The 18,857-nt window shown below is 58.6% G+C and overlaps 1 protein-coding gene across 1 annotated transcript in view; it reads right to left on the bottom strand.

Annotated features, from left to right (window-relative positions):
• The window catches only part of CASZ1 (castor zinc finger 1), a 52,785-nt gene extending 34,165 nt beyond the window's left edge, over nt 1-18,620 (bottom strand). Inside the window, exons 1-2 of the mRNA XM_088023051.1 lie at nt 18,484-18,620; nt 18,019-18,057 (exon numbers count right to left, since the gene is read on the bottom strand). Of these exons, the coding sequence (XP_087879177.1) occupies nt 18,019-18,057; nt 18,484-18,532 (88 nt within the window). The 5' untranslated portion in view covers nt 18,533-18,620. The remainder of the gene's footprint in view (nt 1-18,018; nt 18,058-18,483) is intronic.
• Between the last annotated feature and the right edge of the window lie 237 nt (nt 18,621-18,857).

Here is an 18,857-nt window from a genome sequence, read left to right as displayed (position 1 = left end):
CCTCGGTGGGGACCCAAGGGGAGCCCACCCTCCTCCCCTTCCATGTTCAGATCCCCCCCCCCCACTGTCATTAAAATAACAAGTTTCTGTTACAATCTAAACATTCCCACATCGCATAAAGGGTTATATTACACCCGAGTCACTCCCGGGCCCGTGTTTGCACAGAAAAGCTCACGGCAGGTCCCCCCTCCTGACGAAGTGACTTATTAAAGTTTAAACAGTAATTAACAGAACAATAAAAATAAAGGGATGTTTGGGGAGTCATAGCGCACACGGGGTTTTGGCAGTGCCAGCAGTTTTGCAGTACCCTATGCTGGCAGCCAAATGCGACTGTGAAGCCAGGGGGGCCGGAGGACGGGGCTGGAGGACAGGGCCGGGACTGGGCCAGGGGGGCTTCAGGCCTGAAGGGTGAGGAAGTGGGGCCAGGCTGGAGGGAGGGGAAGAGGGGCCTGGGAAGCTGCCGCGGGGCTGTGCGGGGCCACCAGCCACCAGCCACCACCACCCCACCCCCCCACCCCCGCCCCAGGATCCGGAGGAGCGGGGTGGGTGCCACGGGAACAGGAGAGAAGGCCTGACGCCGGCAGGAAACCGCCGAGCCGGGTGGCGGAGGCTTTGCCAGGCCGGAGCCCAGCCTGGCCCCGGGCACTTCCGGGAGCCCGCTGCCTTGGTCACATCCAGCCAACTCCAGCATGGCTCTGGCTGGGGGAGCACCGTGGGCATCGCCAGACCCCGCCGTGAATGATTCCCAGGGCTGGACCCCAGCCACTCTGGGCTCCTCTCCCAGTCAGGCAGGTACCTCTCCCAGCTCCTGTGGCTGGGGCACCACATACCCCTGAGAACTCTCCTGAAGCTACTGGCCACTAGGAAGCATGAGCAAGGACTCAGAGGACAGACCCTCCTCTCTGCCCTCAGTGGCGGGGAGATTAGCCAGCCCCGCTCATGCTGGGCCCCACCTAAAAAGAGGAAGCATGGGGCTAGCTAGGCCAGGGTGGGCCCCGGCTGGTGGGAGTCCTCCCCATTCATAAAGGGCCTCAGGGAGCCAGGCCTGGAGGGCTGGTCCAAGGCCGAGCCAGTCATCCTTCACCCTCTCTGGTTCTCCCTGCACAAGCTCCACCTAGAGGCTCAGACACCTGGCTGTAGGGGATGGCAGAGAGCCAGGGAGGAGCCCCGGAAAGAGGAGGGCTCCACTTGGACAAGGCCAGCATGCTTTGCTTTTTCCTAAAGCCTCGGGGGCCGAGGAGGAAGGGTGGGCGGGAACCCTTGGAGGCCACAGTGCATGTGTGTTCTCAAACCCCAGCCAGGTGATGGGCACCAGGTACTCCTGGGTGGGCCTCAGACTTAGCAGCCCCCAAATACCCACCCTTCATCTCTCTCCCAGACTCCCTGGGCTGTCCGGGGCTACGTTGTTGGGGACTCGCTCTCTCTGACCTTACAATCTCAGAGCCCGTGGCCAGTCTTGTGGACCTCGCCTGCCCGCTACCTGTGCCTGTCCTTCCAAGAGAAGCCACTGCACAAAGCTCTCTCCTCACTGCATAGGATTCATTCCCAAAGCGGTTTTGGGGACAGCACCCCCAGTTCAAGGGCTTCCCACAAGGGCAGAGCAAAGGGCCAACATGGGGACACCGTGAGGACCCTAAGAGCACTCTTGAACCTTCTCTTGGCCTTCTCCACATCCCTGTGCCTCAGTGCACCAACCTGCCCAGGCCTGAGTGGGCATCTGAGTTCTGCTGTAGCCTCTCTCCACCTTGGTGCCCGCCACCCGCAGCCTGGACCAGCATCAAGCCCAGAGACCGGCCCCTGGCCCAGGGAGAGCCGCCCTGCTGGGTCCCTGTTGCTGGCTCCCAGGCTGGGTCTTCTACATCTCAGCTGCGGGGGCTGACGTGAGCAGCTGAGAGCCACACGTGGAGGTGAGGTGCTGGGCTGGGGCCTGTGTCTCCTGGGATCTGGTTCCTGGGCAGCTGGTGGGCACAAAGGGCAGGGACTCTGGCTCTGGTTGGCCCTCATGGTGCCTGGCCATGCCCCTGCCTCTCACCAAGTTCCTGCAGGCACAGCCAGGGGAGTGCTGGGCCCAAATGACCACAGTGCCGCCTGGGCTCTAGACACAAAGAACTTTGCCCTGAAGATGTGGAGAAGAGCCAGGAGGACAAGGGCTCTCCTCCCACTCTTTCCTGGGCAGAGCGCTTTGGGGCTCCACCCCCTGCCCCAAGATGAGTGATTCATGGTGCGAAGAGTGGAGGGTCAGGCAGAGAGAGCTCAAGAAGGGGGCAGGCAATGCTTCCCGATCCCCCAGCTGCTCTGCTCAAGAGCCAGCCTGGAAGGAAGTCAGGGGCTCAGCCTCCCTTGCTGCTGGAGGAGGCCCCCCTCCCCCCGAGTCACCCAGCACCAAAGCTGGGGTGAGAGCAGGGAGACACACTCAGGGTTAGGATAAGGACTGATGGAAGGAGGGCAGGTGGGGACAGAGGGCTTCTAACAGGTGTGCTGTAATGTGGGCAAACTGGGAGCAGGCTGCACATCCTAATCTGCTCTGTTTCTAGAACCCTCCACCTTCTCCCCTGTCCCAGGGGCATGGCAAGGAGCTCTGGCTGGACAAGGAGCTCCCAAGGGTGGCAGCGATCAGAGCACAGGTTGTCCTAGATTTGCATAGAACTTTAGAACTGCAAGGGAACTGAGGCCCAGGAGGTTGAGAGACTCCTCAGAAGCCTGTGTCACTAACTCGTCAGGACCAGACAAATCCGGAGCCTCAACTCCCCACCTGGGCCCTCTCATGACCAGCAGATCAAATTGCTACACATTTGTGCTTTAAAGGGGATCTTTCTGCAGCCCTTGTAGACTGCTCCAGGGCCCACTGGCCCCAAAACCCACAAGGGTTCCCTGCTAGAAAAGCTTCAGCCCCACACTGGCCCACCTGGGCAAGGACCCCAAATGGCTCCAAGCCAACACTTTCAGGGCGCAGGGCCTGAGATTCAGGCTCCCAGCACCCAGGGGAAGCACAAGGAGAGTCTGTGGCCTGGCTTACCCACTGGAAAAGAGGCAGGACATGGGGGTGGGTGGCCATATGAGGGAGAGCCTGCCTGGGTGCAGGGTGGGAGCATGTGTGTTCGAGGGAGGGGACCTTCCTCTTGCAGAGACTGAGACCCCCAGAACTTGTGAGTTGTGCTGTGAAGGGGAAAACAGGGCAAACACCATTCTGGGATTTAGAGGAAGGGCCTGGGAGAGAGGCAGCCCCGGGAAAGAAGGTGGGGATGGCAGCAGGTGGCAGAGGGTTGTGATGGTGGACGCTGCCATCCCATCCTCCCTACAGCCCATCTCCACAATCCCCTTGCTAAGGCTGCCAACGACACGAGGGGACTAAGTTAAGAGTATTTTTAAAACTGTGGCCCTGGTGGAGGGGTTTAGCAGTTGTCAGCCATCTGGAGTAAGGAATTACCGTCACCTCCCTGATCCTGTGGCCCTAAACCCAAAGCTGGTTACAGCACAAGGGGGAGGCAGCAGGTGGGTGGGGCGGGGGCCTGTCCAGGGAGGTGCCCACAGGCCTGGGGAGCCCCTCCCTTTGCCCTGGGAGGGGGCCTGGGGCTGGGGAGGGGGCTGGAGAGCCTGGTGTCCTCTGTGCCCACTCAGGCTCCCCCGCCCGCTCACGCACGCTCACTCCCTGGGCCGCGCCGGCTCGCGCAGGGGCCGTCAGGTAAATTAGATCTGAAAGCTGACAATTTCTGACCATATTTCCTTGATTATTTCAAACAAATGCACAGCAGCCGCTGTAAGGAGATTAAAGTGACATAAACGTCCCGAGTGGGAGGGGGGAGGGCAGAGGATTCAGGTCACCCCCATCCGTCCCCCGCCTGACAGACGCTATATCGCTATCCAATCCAATAAAAAATCCCCCCCTTTTGCTTTAATTAATTTTACAGCTAGCTTGCTTAATTACTTTCAATCAAAATCCTCCTGCCATCGCAAAATTAGAGATGGTTGAGCTCCATTAGCCTAAATTCTTCATTTCCATATAGAAAAGAGGCTGTCTGCATAGCCAGCCTGGGCCCCTGGCAGGACAGACGCCCGTCTGCCCGACCACTGCCAGCCAGCCCACTCCTGGCCTGCGCTCCGTGGCTGTCTCTGGCCTGGGCATTGCCCCCTATCCTGCTCCACCACTGCTCCTGGGAGACACGGAGTTGAGGTCCAGGAGGGGTACATCGTCCCCCCCTCCCCCCCGGTCCCCAACCCTTCCCCTGACTCATGCAGGGACTGTGGAGCCGGGCTGGACAACCAGGGCCCGCTGCTCCTGGCTGAAGGGAATGGCCAATCCTGGGAACCCGCTTTCCTGCTCAGGGGCCCCTGCTGCTCCCCCCGAGGAGCCTGGTCCCCTGGCTGCCCAAGTCCCCAGCACAACAGTTGCAGGTCCCCTGCCTCAGCCCTCCTCGGGAAGCAGAGCTCCCAGCGGGGCAGGAGCCCTTCCCGCCTTGCACTTGGGCCCAGGTTGGTGTAGACCCCTGGAACCCACAGCACCCAGGGTCCCCCCTCTCTGCTGTTTCCCGGCTGGAGTCTTTGCTCACTATCTGAGCGACTCCAGGGTCAGCTGTCTCAATGGTGCTAACAGGCAACATGGGCAGCCCCCACAGACTCTGGTGTTCTCCAGGGGCCCCCACGTGGGCCCCTCCTCGTCCTCTCACATCCCTGGTTCCCAGCCTGCAACAGCTGCTCCTCCACCCCCAGCCTGGGTTGGGTGGGTGGCGGCTCTGGGCTCTGTCCACATCCTGTGCCTGCATGGGCTCTCTTCTCCTCCCCTCCACCTGCCTCCTCCTCGCAGCCCCCAACCCCAACTCCGGAAGCTCCACTTCAGGTTTTCCATCCTACAGCCCCGAGTGTCACTACAGGGTCCGGCCCAACCTGGGCTCCAGCTGATTAAGGATCTGCAACAGGATGTAGGGATTACAGGAAAACCTGGCTCCGGATCTACAGAGGCAGGGGGCCAAGTCCTGGCTCTGGGGCTCCCCTCCCCTCCCATTTCTGCACGCCTCATCCCTCTCGGCTGCCAAGGGCTCAGGAAGGCTGAGCCTCTGGGGCCTTCCTGGGTCTTGGCTGGACTCTGAGAAGTGGATGACAAAGGGTAGCATTAGGGGACCCAGGCCAAATCTGGCAGAAAGGCCGGATTGGGATGGGGTGGGGAAGGGGTGTTATGACTGAAATCTGCCCTAGACCCTTTAACGGGGACCAGAAGCTAACCTGGTCCTCCTCAGGGAACAGGTGTGGAGGCAGGATGTCCTGGGTCTGACCTCCGGGCAAAGGCAGAGGACGGTGGGGAAGGAAGCCTTCAGAAGTCTCCTTGAGGCCCTTCTAGGCAGCAGGCCTTACTGCTGCCCCATTGCTACGGCTGAATGACTGGGGTGTGAGGCCAGCTTGGGTTGGGTGGGGAAACTGAACCTGGACCCCCAGAGCCTGGCTTCCCCAACGCCAGGGGCCCCCTGGTCTGTCTACGGGCTCCTCACTTCTAAGGGTCAGTGCATGTCCTCGTCTTCTGGGGCCCAGGCGAGTTTCTCAAATACATCCCAAGTACCTATAGGCAGATACTTCGCAGGGTCCTGCTGGCCCTAGGGACTCGGGGAGCGCGGTTTCAGGTGTCAGAGGGCTCAGAGTCTACTGGGGAAGACACACCAGCACCGGAGCATTCCACACACCACGGAAGGCACGGGAGGGAGGCCAGCTGTGAGTTTGAGGAGGGCCTCCTGGAGGCCAGCAGGTGCAGGAGGTAAAGAGGGGACATAGAAATGTGCCACCGTCCCAGCTGGGCTCCCCCGGGCTCCTGCTGCAGCTCTACCCTCCACGCGGGTCTGCATGCTCTCCCCCGCCCCCTCTTCAGTGAGTCATCAGCGGAGGGGCCTCGCGGGAGGAACAGTGGGAGCAGCCCACCCCTCAGTGGCACCTGCTGACTTCCTGGCTATTCTCCCGCCCACAGGGACAGGGCTGAGCCACGTTCCTGCTCTGCCTCCAAGCACCATGCTTGGCACAGATGCGTCAACTTGGTAGGAGGGCGGCTGGAAGAGCAAGTCCCGGGCCTGTTAGCCAGAGCGCGAAGGGGCACGGCCCTAGTGGGCTGGCACAGCTCACCGCTCACCCCTGGCCCGCCAGCCAGCCCCTAGGGAACAGGGAGCATCCCCCCCACCTCCTTCAGTTCAGGGCCAGGCTAATCCCACCCGGACCCCCACGCATCTTGCAGATGTCCCAGGTGAAATTTCATTTCCTCCTGGAAGCCCTTCCGAGACCACCACACTCTGGAGGGTCCCGTCGTCGTCCTCTCCTGACGCCCTGCTCCGTGTGGCAGCGCTTCTGTAGTAACTTGTTTAATGACCCTTCTATCTCCCTAGGCTGCAAGGTCCGTAGGATGGGACTACTGTTGTAGCAGAGTGCCTGACCCAAATAAATATTTACTGAATGAATACAGAAAACTAAGTGCTTCTCAAGTTCATCAGGGGAAGAGCGCGGATGGGGGGTGTGGCCCGGCTTCTGTACCAAGCAGGCCCCGCGGAGCTCTAGGAACCCTTCCTCCCTTGGGTGGGACTGAGGCTTGAAGCTCCTGGGTCTCTGACCCTCTTGTGCCTCAGGCTCACCTCCAAATGCCCTTCACAGGGCTCTGCCCCGAGAACAAAAGAGGCCCCAGTTGTTCCAACATTTCTCTGGGAGACGAACAACTGTTACCAGCCAGGCCCTTTCGGAATCAATCCAGCAACTGTTCGCACTGCTCTCCCTCCACCTCCCGTCTCTGTCCCAAAAAAGGAGAAAAGGAAATTGAAAAAAGATGGGGGAAAATCCCAGCCCCAGCCCCACCACCTCCCTACAGCCCCTCTCAAGTCTGTCTGAAAATGTTATCAACACAAAGAGGGCACAGGGACAGCCACCTGCCATTGCAAACAACTGGCACAGCCACAGCAGAGGGTGAGGCTGTGAGATCAGGACCCAAAAAAAGGAGAAGGGAGTGCAGGCTGTGGGGAGAGATCAAAGCGGAGGGAGGGGCTGTGGGGGGCAGTGGGAGAGCTGGGAGAGCTGGGAGAGCTGGCCCCTGCCCTGGAGGAGAGCTGGAGGTTGAGGGAGGGAGTGGCCGGAGGCCTGCAGAGGCACAGGAATTGGAGGCTCCCTGAGGCCAGGCTGAATGGGGAGGCAGGAGGCTTCTGTGGGGGCAGTGGCTACAAAGGGGGTGGAGGGTTTAGCGGAGGGGAGAAGAGGGAAGGAGAAGTTGACTGGGGAAGAGGGAGAGAGGTCTATTAAAAACCTCTCAGTGCATAACACAAAATGTCAGGGTTTATAGCTTCATTCCTGGCATTGCCGGGACCAAGAACCCTGCACAGAAATGTCACCGCTTGTCATGTTTAATCACCTGCTGTTTGTTAACACCTTCCCTGCAAGGAGCCTGTCTCAATCCGCCCCTGGGCCCCCAAGGGACCTGGAAACAGAAAACATCCCCAGCTCCTTCTCTGGGCTCTTGGCCCTGCCCCGGAGTCTCCAGGGAGGAGCTCCATTCACCACCTATCTGAAGGCCTCCCAGGAACCCCCAAAGTGACACTTCCTGTCAGGCAGGCCTGGGAAAAGGGCCCATGCGGACCGAGCAAGAGGCTGCACCCTCTGGCCAGGGCCCGGGTGCTCCCAGGCTGCCTATTTGTCTCCTCCTCCTTCCACCTGCTTTTCTAGGGCTGGCTGGCAGGCTGTCCCCTCTGTCTAACCCAGCCTCGCTCCCCCACCCTGGGGGTGAGAGAAGATGAACAGAGGAGAGCCTGCTCAGATCCCAGCAGGCTGGAGTTCACCAATCAGTCTGCTTGAACAGCAACTGCCATAGAACATGGAACATTCGCAGCCACTGTCCTTGTAGTTACAACCCAGGCTCGCGCCATCTGCGGTTCCGGCTTGGCTCACTCCTGAAGCATGGTTTCCTGAGTTGTTTAGACTAGGAATTCTCAGTCCTACTGCCCCATAATTCCTTCCTCTGGGGTGGGGGTGGGGGGCTGGTAGGTGTGCGGTAGGAGGGTGGAAGAGGCCGCTCAAGCTCAAGCAGCCGCAGTCTGCCCGAGAACACCCAACTGCTCCCTCCCTCCCTCTGAAAGCAGCGTGGTCCACATGGGGGAGGATTACACCTGCCATACTCAGTACAGCCCCTGGGCTCAAACCCCACGCAGGGACCAGCAGCAAGTTTATCCTCTACGGTTCCCAAGGAGGCCCATTACTTCTAGAAGCCATGAAGGCCAGTGGTGATATGCACCCCTTAGCCGAGCTGCAAGGGTCTCCCGGTGAACCAGGTTCCGGAAACGTCCTGATCATCCCCTCTAGCGAAGTCTATGCTTACACAGAAACACACGCAACAAACATGCATCTGCTGTCCTGTCTCCTAGGAGAATGCCCGTTCATTAAGACTCTCCTCCTGAAGGGCCCTGGGTCCAGTCCACTCATTTCCATTTCACCAAAGAGACAAGTCAGAATGTTTTCCAACTCCCCTTCAACCCTTCCCTGTGAACAGAAGGGGATACCCCTTTCTCAGGAGATAGGTACTTACAAGCGCCTCAAGGGGAGGCTACCTCCAAAAAGCTCAAAATGCAACCGCATGAACAAGAGCATTTTATTTTGCAGGGGAGGCCCGGGATGTGCCCACATGTTACAGGTGGGATCTAGGGGGCACCCAGAGAGGTTTGGGGCAGTGGGCCCAGCAGCACGGGAAATATCCAGGACTGGGCTGCCAGTGGAGGGGTCCTCCAGCAAGTCCCTCTTCCCCGTGGAAGGCAGCTCCCCTCCCTGACCCGTCTGTGTCTCCGGACCTCCTGTTTCTCCACCTGCGAAATAGGACAACTCTCTGTCTTTCTTCCGAGGAACTGGGATATTAAACTTGGCGTGCTCTGAATCTCTCGGAAGGCAGGTAGGTACTAGGTAAACTCATCGGCGCTCTGTTGTCACAAATCTGCCCCGTGTGCCCATCCTTGCCATAGGGGGAAGGGCTCAGCAGAAAGGGGAGGGGCGTGGAGGTGGGTGCACAGGGGCAAGTCCCTTCCTACGTCCAGCAGAGGCTCCCAGGCAGTGCCTCGTCCCGCCTGGGAACACGTGTGTCATACCCGCTTGAGTTCACACGCGCTTCACCGAAGGCAGCAGCCCACAGAGATGGGCATTTTAGGTGGAACCAGTTGTAAATCACCCATCCTGGACGGAGAGTATTCTAGTCCACGAGGTGCTCTGGCTCCCCGGGACCCCAAGGGAGGGGCACTGTCAATCAGCCCGTCCACCTGCCTCCACAACTGAGGTGTTCACGGAACGTGGGTCTTTCAGGTCCTGGGCAAACCAGCGTGGCTGGTCACCATGCTGGGAGCTGGCAAGTGCTCCCAGGTGAACTGACCACGCAAGGCCTTCTCATGCCGGAGGGATGTCAGACTTGAGCCTCTCCCACCTGGGGGCTTTGAAAAGTGGTCCCCAGCATTGACAGGAACCTTGAGCACATATGGGACATGTCCTCTCAGCTCAGCCGGCCATGGTGGAGCCCAAGAAGAGCTGGAGGACGGGGCCTGGCCTGAGGTTTAGGGGAGCCCCCGGTCTAGACCTGTTTTGCCCAAGCCACTTGGATTTATCAGATGAGCACGGCCTCCCAGCCAGGCCCCCTGGTATAACCCTTCCATTAATTTACTATTCGATGGGAAATTATTCCTCACCCAGGAATATAAGTTTTCATCTTATTTTAAGTTAGATTCTTAAAGCAATTAGCAAGGCATCTGGCGATGACCTCACCGCCATGGCTGGGCCCTGCAGGGGAGAAGGGCCGCCCTGAAGCTGCACAGACCCTGGCTCCAGGCCCATGAGGGGAGCTCAGGGAGAGCTGGGAGCCCCTAGACACCTGTCCTGGGTCCTGGGAGGGAGGTGGGGGTGGGGGGGTGCACGGTAGTCTCTGATATTCTCTGTTTGTGGAAAAACGCCTTTCCAGCACCACTTGCCTGGTGAACCTCCTGGTGGCAGATGCCGAAAAGCCTCAGCAGCTGGGGCCGCGGGCGCATTTTCTATTTTTAATTGTTTGATCGGAATATTAACTCATCTAGGTCCGCTCCCAAGACACACTTCCCAGCCAGAGGGTTTCCCCCATTTCCCAGACCTTCCTCTCTTTCTCCCTCTCGAGTCAGAAATCAACTTTGAATTTAATAATTGGAGACACAGACCTCGGTGAGTTTGCAAAGGATCAGAACACTGGGGAGAAAAGGAAAGTAGGCACTCCTCACTCAGAGGCACCCCGCACGGGAACCTCTGCTCTTCTCTCTGAGCCACTGACCCGAGGTTTCAGGGCAGCAGCGGCGGGCTCAAGCACGCATAGGCACTGCCCCTCCAGTCGGAGCCCCACTTTTCCTGGCTGAGGGCCCTCTCCCCTCCTGGTCAACCCCACTGACCAGTAGCTCACTTGTCAATCTCGAGGGCCACCCAGAGGGGCTGGGGCCACTCAGGAGGCCCCTAGGGTAGGAGGCACGTGCCCCTGGGCTCAGACGGGCTTGGCAAGAGGCTGACTTTCCTTTTAGCTTCCACCTCCAAAAGGAAGGGAGGGCCGCGTCTCTATGGAGCCCAGAGGAGAATCTGCCAGAAAGTCCTTTGTGGGAGCAACACCAAGGGCTCCCGGCCCAGTCCCCCAGCAGGAAAGTCACACACCCCAGCCCGAGCCAAGTGTCACTTGAGCTTGAGACGGACCACACTGCTGGGAAGAGACTGTGAAGGCCAAACCCAAACATTTTGGCCCCCTCACTCCATCCTAGGGGGCCGCCCAACAGCACTGGGGCCACTGGGTCTCCTTTCTCCTACATGCCCTTGGCCCCCCTGCTACGCTCTTCCTTCTCAAGGTCGCGGGGCTGTCCACACCAGGAATATTTACTCACCAGACTGGCCCTGTTAGCAGCACTCACCACAAATATGCTTTCTGATAAAGTTGGCAGAAAAAAAGTTCTAGAGCTCAAAACAATGTCAGAAATCATCCCCCACCCCCACCAAGCGAGGGTGAGGTGAGGCCTGCAACCAGACTGCACAGCCAGCAGGGAGGAGTCCTGGGGGAGGCTTTTGTCACTCTCACGGTTCTCCTTCCTGTGCTACTTCCCAACATACAGCCTGTTGCCAGGGCACCGAGGGCTGGGGATGGTCCTGAGCTAGCCCTGGGTCTCGGCCCCCAAAGGGTGCAGCTCAGAAGCCGGGGCATGGGGAGCGGTCCTCTGCTTCTGCCGGCCAGGAGCCCTCCTGGTGGCCCCTTACCTCTGCTTCTCCCCCGGCCGCCTCACCTCACTGAGCCCCCTTCCCACCCACCCGCCCTCCCTCAGTGCACATGGGCCTTAATGTTTTTATTACCTGTTTGACTCGCTGCCTTATTGCTTCTCCCCTTAATGGGGCCGTAACCGTGGAAACGAGGAATAAACGGCCACCAGAAAATGAGATGATTAAACAGGTCACCCTGGCAAAACAAACTCAGCCAAGGAACCTCTGGGGGTGGGGAGGGGAAGCTCCCTTCCCCCCACCCATGGCCAGAAGGCTCAGACCAGACCCGGGACCAGCATCCCAGTCCTTAGAACTGGGGCAGATACACTGGGGCGCCCCCTGCTGGGCAGTGGGGCACCTGGCCAACCCCTCCCCAAGGCAGCCCACCTGGCTTGCTGTGGCCTTGGGCTCGCCGGCTGAGGGGATGACAGGGAGGCAGGCCCTGGTCTACAGGGAGGTGATGATCTGGCCAAAGAGAAGATGTACTTCTAGTGATGGTGACGTGGTAAAGCCCCTCTTACTCTTCACCAGTTTCCATGCAGCACATTCCCTCCCAGGGGTCCCCCGAATTCATGGAGAAAGCCTTACAAGGAAAGGCCAAATCAGGCCAAAGCTCACCTCGAGAAGGTTTCCTCTGGGGATCCCTGGTCTTTGGAGACATAACATGTGTCCAATCCCGTCCCCCCCCCCGCTCCTCCAAAGCCAGACAGTGCCCTAGCCCAAATGCCACGCCAGGGGACAGAGGTCCGAGGTATCGGCAATGTGGGGTGGGCCCTCTTTCTGGCACTGGGCCTACCTAGTTGGAGGGGTCCTGGGACTGGGAGCAGGACCAGAGAGGATGGACATGCTGTAGTGAGGTCTGCCTGGGGGGAGATGGAGACAGGCAGGGGAGGAAGGAGAGTCCCAGACCATGCATCAGCCACTGCCCGCTTGCCCCCCACACGGTAGCAGGCTACGGGTGCCAAATACCCTCCCAGGCCCAAGCCAGAGTCACAGTTAGCAGCTAATGCAGGCCCCCATCTAACCATACAATGCCTGTCTATCCTTGGACCCCCTTCATGTCATCTTTAATCCCAGCCCCACTCTTTCCTGTAAACCAGGCTATAGAAAGCTCTCAAGGAGCTAAAACCCAGGTCCCAAGGGAATCGGCCAACGTTTCCTGCCTGCCTCCTTCTGCCCCCACTAAGAAGCCGGGAGGCACTTGGCGAAGAGGCACATCAATCAATCAATTCCACCAGCACTAACAGTGGGAAGGCGTGAGACCAGCCCCGTACCAAGTGCTGTGAGGGGATGTCAACACAGACCTATCTCTAATGGTCGCCATTAGGAGCAGGAGTAGCAGAAGAAAGCACTTTGCTGGCCTTGACCTTCTGGGGGCCAGGGTACAGAAGCCTGAGTGCCACCTGGACACACCACTGCCATGGGCCTAAACAGATCCTCAGAGATGCAGGTCCCAAGCCAGCCTCTTATCTCATATCTCTTTCCAGGGCCAACTGGGCATGAGGCTCTAAGGAGGGGCAAAGTAGGCAGGAGGGCCTGGCTTTAGGGATCTGGGCAGCCTGGAGGAAAAGGGCAGAAGGCTGAGGTTGCAGGATGGGAAGCAGGAGTTTCTGTTGGGGGGTGGGTGGCAGAGGACTAGGGAGCAAGGCCATGTGAAGTCCAGAACGTGCTGGGGGGTGCAGGGAACATCTGGCTGCCTATCTCCATCTGTGCCGCTACTTTCCCATCCTTTATCAAGTCCAAAGGCCACTCCTTCACAGAGCTCCCTGGGCTCCTCACCCTGTGCCCCTCTGCCCCGTGGCAGCTGAACACGCCTGTCTCCCTCCACCAGGCGGGTCCCGGAATGCAGGGAAGGACCAGGCAGTTTCGCGGCCACGGCAGCTCTAGCAGGTGCTCCCTAACACGTTCTGAATCGCCAGCCTCACCACCTGCACGGGGTCTCTTCCCGGACAGGGAACACTATGTCCTGATGAACGCGGGGTGTGAGGAGCCAGGCTGCGGTCAGGCAGCCAGAGAGGTGAATGCTGGACCACCAAGTGGCTGCCTTTCACAATCGGTCCAAGGGACGTAGGACATCCTCTGCCCCCTGGGACCGCCAGCCTTCTCCTCCTCCCCTGCTCCTTCTTCCTCCTGCTGTACCCTGGCCCAGGTATCCTGGGACAGCTGTTGCTTGCCTCAGGGACCCTCAGGCTGGAATTACTACAGAGCAACTTCCTCCCCCGAACCCACGGCAAAGATGATGATGAGGAGGAGAAGATGTGGCAGCCACCGGGGTGGTCAAGGTTTAAAAACCAGCTCAGGGAGGGCAGTGGTAAAAGACAAGCCTTGGGGCCCCGGGTGAGTTGGGCGGAGCGGGGAGAAACGGCCTGACCCCTCTAAGCATGGCGGGCCAGCCAGAGGAGGCTGATGGAGGGGCAGGCACACCACTAACCTGGCAGGGTCCAGGCGGAGGAGCTGGCGCCCAGAATCTTCCCGGGCCCCACCCAATCCCCAGCCCAGGGACTTGAGCCAGGGGCAGCAGCTTTAATGAGGAGATGCTGCTTCGTGACTCAGCCCTCCAAAGGTGTCTCCATTTATTTTATTTTTCCATCATAAAAACCCAAGCTGCAACTCAGCCAGATTCCCTGGCCGTGGGGGATGGGCGAATGGCGGCAGCGATGGCCAGGCCGCATGAGGTCTGGCTAAGTGGCCCCAGTGCCCTTCTCGGAGAGGAGAGTTAATGGGTTCTCCTGGCTGGTCCCTATAGGAGAAAAGGGCCTGGGGTGGGGCCCCTCTAGGGATCCTTCCAGATGTGCCTTTGCTGCCTCTGCCTCTTGTTGCAAGAACAGCTACGCCTGGGCTTTTAGCCGGTGTTCTGCTCTCATGTCTCACAACCAGGACCAGGGCTAGTGCGAGGGCCACTTCGCAGTCCGGAGCCACAGGTCGCAAATGCCTTCTTCCGAAGAGAAGCCAAACGATGTGCTTCTCACCTCGTCCCCTCAACCCCGCCCCCACGAACTGCCCCCACTGATGCTCCCCAGTAAGATCTAGTTGGGAGCTGGAGAGCCAGAGGCCTTAAAGGTCACCTGATGCTCAAGTCCCCACACACGTCACAGCCAGCCTCTGTTTGAATGGTACCAGGAAGCTCGCTACTTCCCAGACAGCCCATTCTGTCCTTGGCTCCGACTGCACCTTCCTGCCAAGATGGCACCTACCCCCTGCAGCAGACTGGCAAAACCGGTGCCCAACCTGACTGCAGGGACTGGCCCTAGCTTAGACTGGTCGAGTGGGTGTATCTGGCCAAGTAAAGGCTTGAGGAAGGAAAATTGAGGACAACCTGCTTCAGGCTTCCTCCACTCCTGAGGCCAGGGCTCAGAAGCAATGGCGCGGGGTGGGGGTGGGGGTGGGGGTGTGTCTGTGCACAAGGCCAGGGGTTCCCGGCCCCAGAGTTCCAGCAGAGCTTATCCAGGGAAAAAGCAGGTCTGGCTCAGTGAGCAACGCCAATTCCTCCCACTGACCTCACCTTGATACCATGGCTACCAAGTGGACAGTGCCACCCCTCTCTGGCTCTCTGTCCGTGGCCATCCCCTTGAACTTGCTCTCTTGCCTCTTTGGCCCTTGACCTGGTGGGGCCTAGCTTGGATCCTGATGGACAGCTCTAGCCCTGGACAGCCTCTCCTCTTCTTCTCACACTCTCCCTGGGGAGAGTGAGGGCAGTTACAAGCAGACCCTGAGAATCAAGGGCAAGGTCCCTCTCAAAGCTCCACTGTTGCTTCACGGCCCTTGTGCCCCTGCCTCCAGTCTTGTTGGGGCCTAGACATCAGCCTAGTGGGGCCTAACACTGGGGAGCTTCCCAACTGCAGGACGGATTTACCTGTGTCTGAAAGCTCCCCCCCCTCTCCCGCCCGGCTCCCTCCCCCAGGGAAATCACTCTAAAAGGGCCTAATGGAACTATGTCCTCCTCTCTTCCTCTCTCTCCTCCCTCCCTCCTCTCTTTCCCTTTCCTTTTTTTTTTTTATTAGCATTTGTGGAATTTATTCCCAAACTCTCCTAATCTTCCGTACACAACCATTTGATTTGCATAACCCAACCCCCTCTCATAAAAACTGGCTGCTAGTTTAATTAAAAAATGTAAATTTGCTGTCATCTCGGGGCCTAGTGAATTAGGACGACATCGGCATTTTTTATTGCTAAAGACGTCCAGATTGATCCAGCCCTTGGCTGAACTATGGTGGGGGGACAGGGGTCCACATGGCCCTGGGTGGCCCTGGACGGCCCTGAGGTCCTGCTGTCCCCTCCTGAGAAGCCTAGGTTCTGCCACCACTGAATGGCTTCTGGACGGAATGCTTCAGGACCTGGACCTGTCCCAGGCTGGAGAGGATGTAAACCCATGATCCAGTGCTTATAGGGTCCCTGGCACCAGCAACCTCTTTGGGGCCTGAGCCTCCAGCCTTGTCCTCTGCTAGAATAGCTCTCAGTGGAAGCTGTCCATGGTCCCCCCAAAGAAGAGAGCCCCTCACAGTCTCAGCAACGAGCCCCGGCCAGTGACGAGACCTCCGGCCATGGCTGGATCCAGAAGTACATTCCAGATGTTGAGGGAAGATGAGCACAGAGTCAGCCCAGAGATGGGCTCCGAAGGGGATCTCAGAGTTCCCACCTGCTTCCCTTTTTTTGTGAAGAGGGAAAAAATTATTTTTCTTCTGAAGTTCTGAAATTAAGTGAAACTTCCAAATTCAAAGAAAAGGCTGAGATGGTATCGCCAGATGACTCCTCCAGGAAGCAGTCAGAGCTCCGACACCCGGACCTCCCCTCACTGAGTGGCCAGCCAGAGTCCAGGTCTAAGCCCCGCTGGGAGAGCCCTGCTCCAGCTAGAGGACGGACCAGTCCACCTCAGTGACTCTTCCAACTTCTAGGAAAAGTTTCCAGAGCCTATCCCTGGAATGCTGGGAGAAGCAAGTCTCCCTAAGGCCCACGAGAGATGCTCTAAGAGGTTCTGCCACCCACAGGCCCAGGAGGCTCTCTCTCCAGTCGGAGGCACCCTCCAGAAGGGCTTTGGAGTCGTGCGCCCACAGCAGACTGGGAGGGACTGTGTGGGGTAAGGTAGGAGGGTGGACGCCACCTCCAGTTGGCACCCAGGTTAGAGGGAGGAAGACGAGGAGGGCCTGCCTTCCAGCTGAGTAATGCCTGGGTCCACCGTGCCCGCCCACAAGCAGAGGCTCATCTGCCCCAGGTAGGGGGTGGTGCACACTGCCTGGCCCATCTGTAAGGACTGCCTCTTGGCTGGGTTGGGTGGGGGCCCTTTTTCTGAAGAAAGGGGGTGGGGCCCGGAGGAAGGAGGCGATGAGACACCTGATTAGAGTGGGGGTGGGCTGCTTCTCTGTGGGCGTGGAGGCCAGGGAGGGGCAGCGTGGCAACAGTGGCCTTACACACCTTCATCACTTTGCCCAGCAGGGGGTATCACATCTTTCCTGGGCACAGAGGTCCCGAGGACCTCCACGTCAGATTACCTGAGATCACACCTGGCTGGACACCGTCACAAAAACTCTGAGCCACCTCCCTCCCCACAAACACACACCCACTACCCAGAGCTGACTGCCATGTCACCTACCCTGGGCCCCCCAGTGCTGCCTCCTTCCTGCTCTCTCTGCCCACTCCCCTTTGACCTCAGAAGGTCATATGTCAGCTCATGGGCCCCAAGGGGCAATGCTATGAACTTGGGCCCATTATAAACAATAATCCTAACCACCACCTATTCTTCCAGAAATGAGACATAAGGGTTCAGAGATCAGTCTCAGTGAATTATCAGCCTGTTTATTATGGACTTCTTTCAAAAACATTTAAGAAGACAGTGGCTTTTTCAGGCTAGGATCTGGGGTCCTGGTCAAAATGTGGTTTCAACAGAGAGGGCTAATTGAGAGCCTGAGGAGCTTATGGTAAACCTCAATCTGGGCTCAGGTTGGAACCCAAGGTGGGAAGAGAAGCGAAATATTGAAAAAATTAGATTAAAACCAATAAAAACACCAAAATATCAGGAGAAACTGCCCCAGGCCAGCATCATGCTATCTGGAACCCTAGCCTAGGCGCCATACTAGGGCCCCCAAAACCCAGAGTCCAAATTTAGTAGTTTGCCTGGTGTACCCCCTGGGGGAAGCTCAAAAGGGGGATGGGAGAGAGTCCTGGGCCCCTGACTTTGAACTGATAACAGCCGCCTCATCCCACGGATTCTCAGGTGAAAAATACTCATTAGCCATAATAAGCAGCTTGATCATCCGACACAGCCTTGTCCCAAATAAATTAAATTCCTTTACCTTGAGACAGTCGCCCCGAAACCAGACTAACCACCTTTCCCAACAGGACGCTGCTTTCAAAAACTAAACCACCCCCCACTAAAAAAATAAAAACACACACCCCACAGCCTGACATACAGCGATCTTTGCAGGGGAAAAAGAAACACACACACACCAAACACGGAGCCATTCAAAAACACGGAGAACAAAAACCCCCACAAAAACCCCCTAAATCCTCTCTCTGGGTGCCCCCCAGCTCCCTCTCCCCTCGGTTCTTTCATAATGACAAGCATCAAATTAGTCACAGTCACTAAGCAAGTAACAAATAATAACAATAATATCATCAGAAGCCTCGCAATCCAGAAACCAGGGCGAGAAGCGCAGCGGGCACTGGACCCTCTCCAGGCCAGCCCCCACCCCCTGCTCAGCTGCTACCTCATTGGGCTAAAAATACTAACTTCCGTAAAAGAACCGAAAGAAAAGTGAAAGAGCCTCCCCTGGTTCCCACCGCCGGTACCTGTACCAAGATCCATTCTCCTCTCTTTGGTCCCAAACTCTTCGAGGAACGCCAAAAACAGAAGGGGAAAGAAAAAACATCTGTTTAGTCTCTCGCAGTGCCCGCCGTCCCCCTCCCGCCCCCCTCGGCTCGCCGCACCCCCCAGCGAGTGCCGGACAAGTCCCCGGGACCCGGCGAGCAGTGACAGGGGGGCCCGGGAGGGAGAGCGAAAGTTTCTCCCTCCCTCCCCTGTCTCTCTCACGCTCCGGCATTGCACACTCGGAGCAGCTCCTCTCGGCTCTCGAGTTTATTAAACTAAAAGAGAAACTATTTATAGACGCGGCCCGAGTCGGGGGGCCCGGCGGCCCGCGAGGCCGAGGGGGGCCCCCCGCCCCCGCCCGGCCCCCGCCCGCGCCCCCCGCCCGCGCTGGGGTCGAGCCCCGCGGCGGCGCCCCCTGCCCTCCCCCGCCCCACTGCCGTACTCACCATAGTCGGAGAGTCGAAAGCCGAATTCACTTAAATAATCAACTTTCATAATACTTAATTAATGCCTAATTGCAACTGATTACTCCCCGAATAACAAGTTGTTTTAAAGCCCTGATGTCATTGCTCCTGACGGTAACACTCAGGGTAACAGTTTGGCAGGAGGGAGCGGGCGGACGGGAGCGGCCGGGGGCGCTGCCAGGCGCCGAGGTGATTGGCAGGGCGGCCGCGGCGCCGCCTCCTCCGGGCCGAGCCGTGCCGCCCCGGCAGGTGAAAGAGCACAGCTCGGCCCGCCCGCGCGCGCCCGCCCGCCGCGGTGCTGGAGTGAATGGGCGCGCGCTCGCCCGCCTCCCGCGCCGCTCCCGCACGCGCGCCCC

The sequence above is a fragment of the Eumetopias jubatus genome, unplaced genomic scaffold (genome assembly GCF_037043125.1).
Source record: "Eumetopias jubatus isolate StellerSeaLion01/CBP00866 unplaced genomic scaffold, mEumJub1_p1.0 scaffold_4, whole genome shotgun sequence".
Taxonomy (NCBI): Eukaryota; Metazoa; Chordata; class Mammalia; order Carnivora; family Otariidae; genus Eumetopias; species Eumetopias jubatus.
This window is presented reverse-complemented; position numbering and strand designations above follow the sequence as displayed.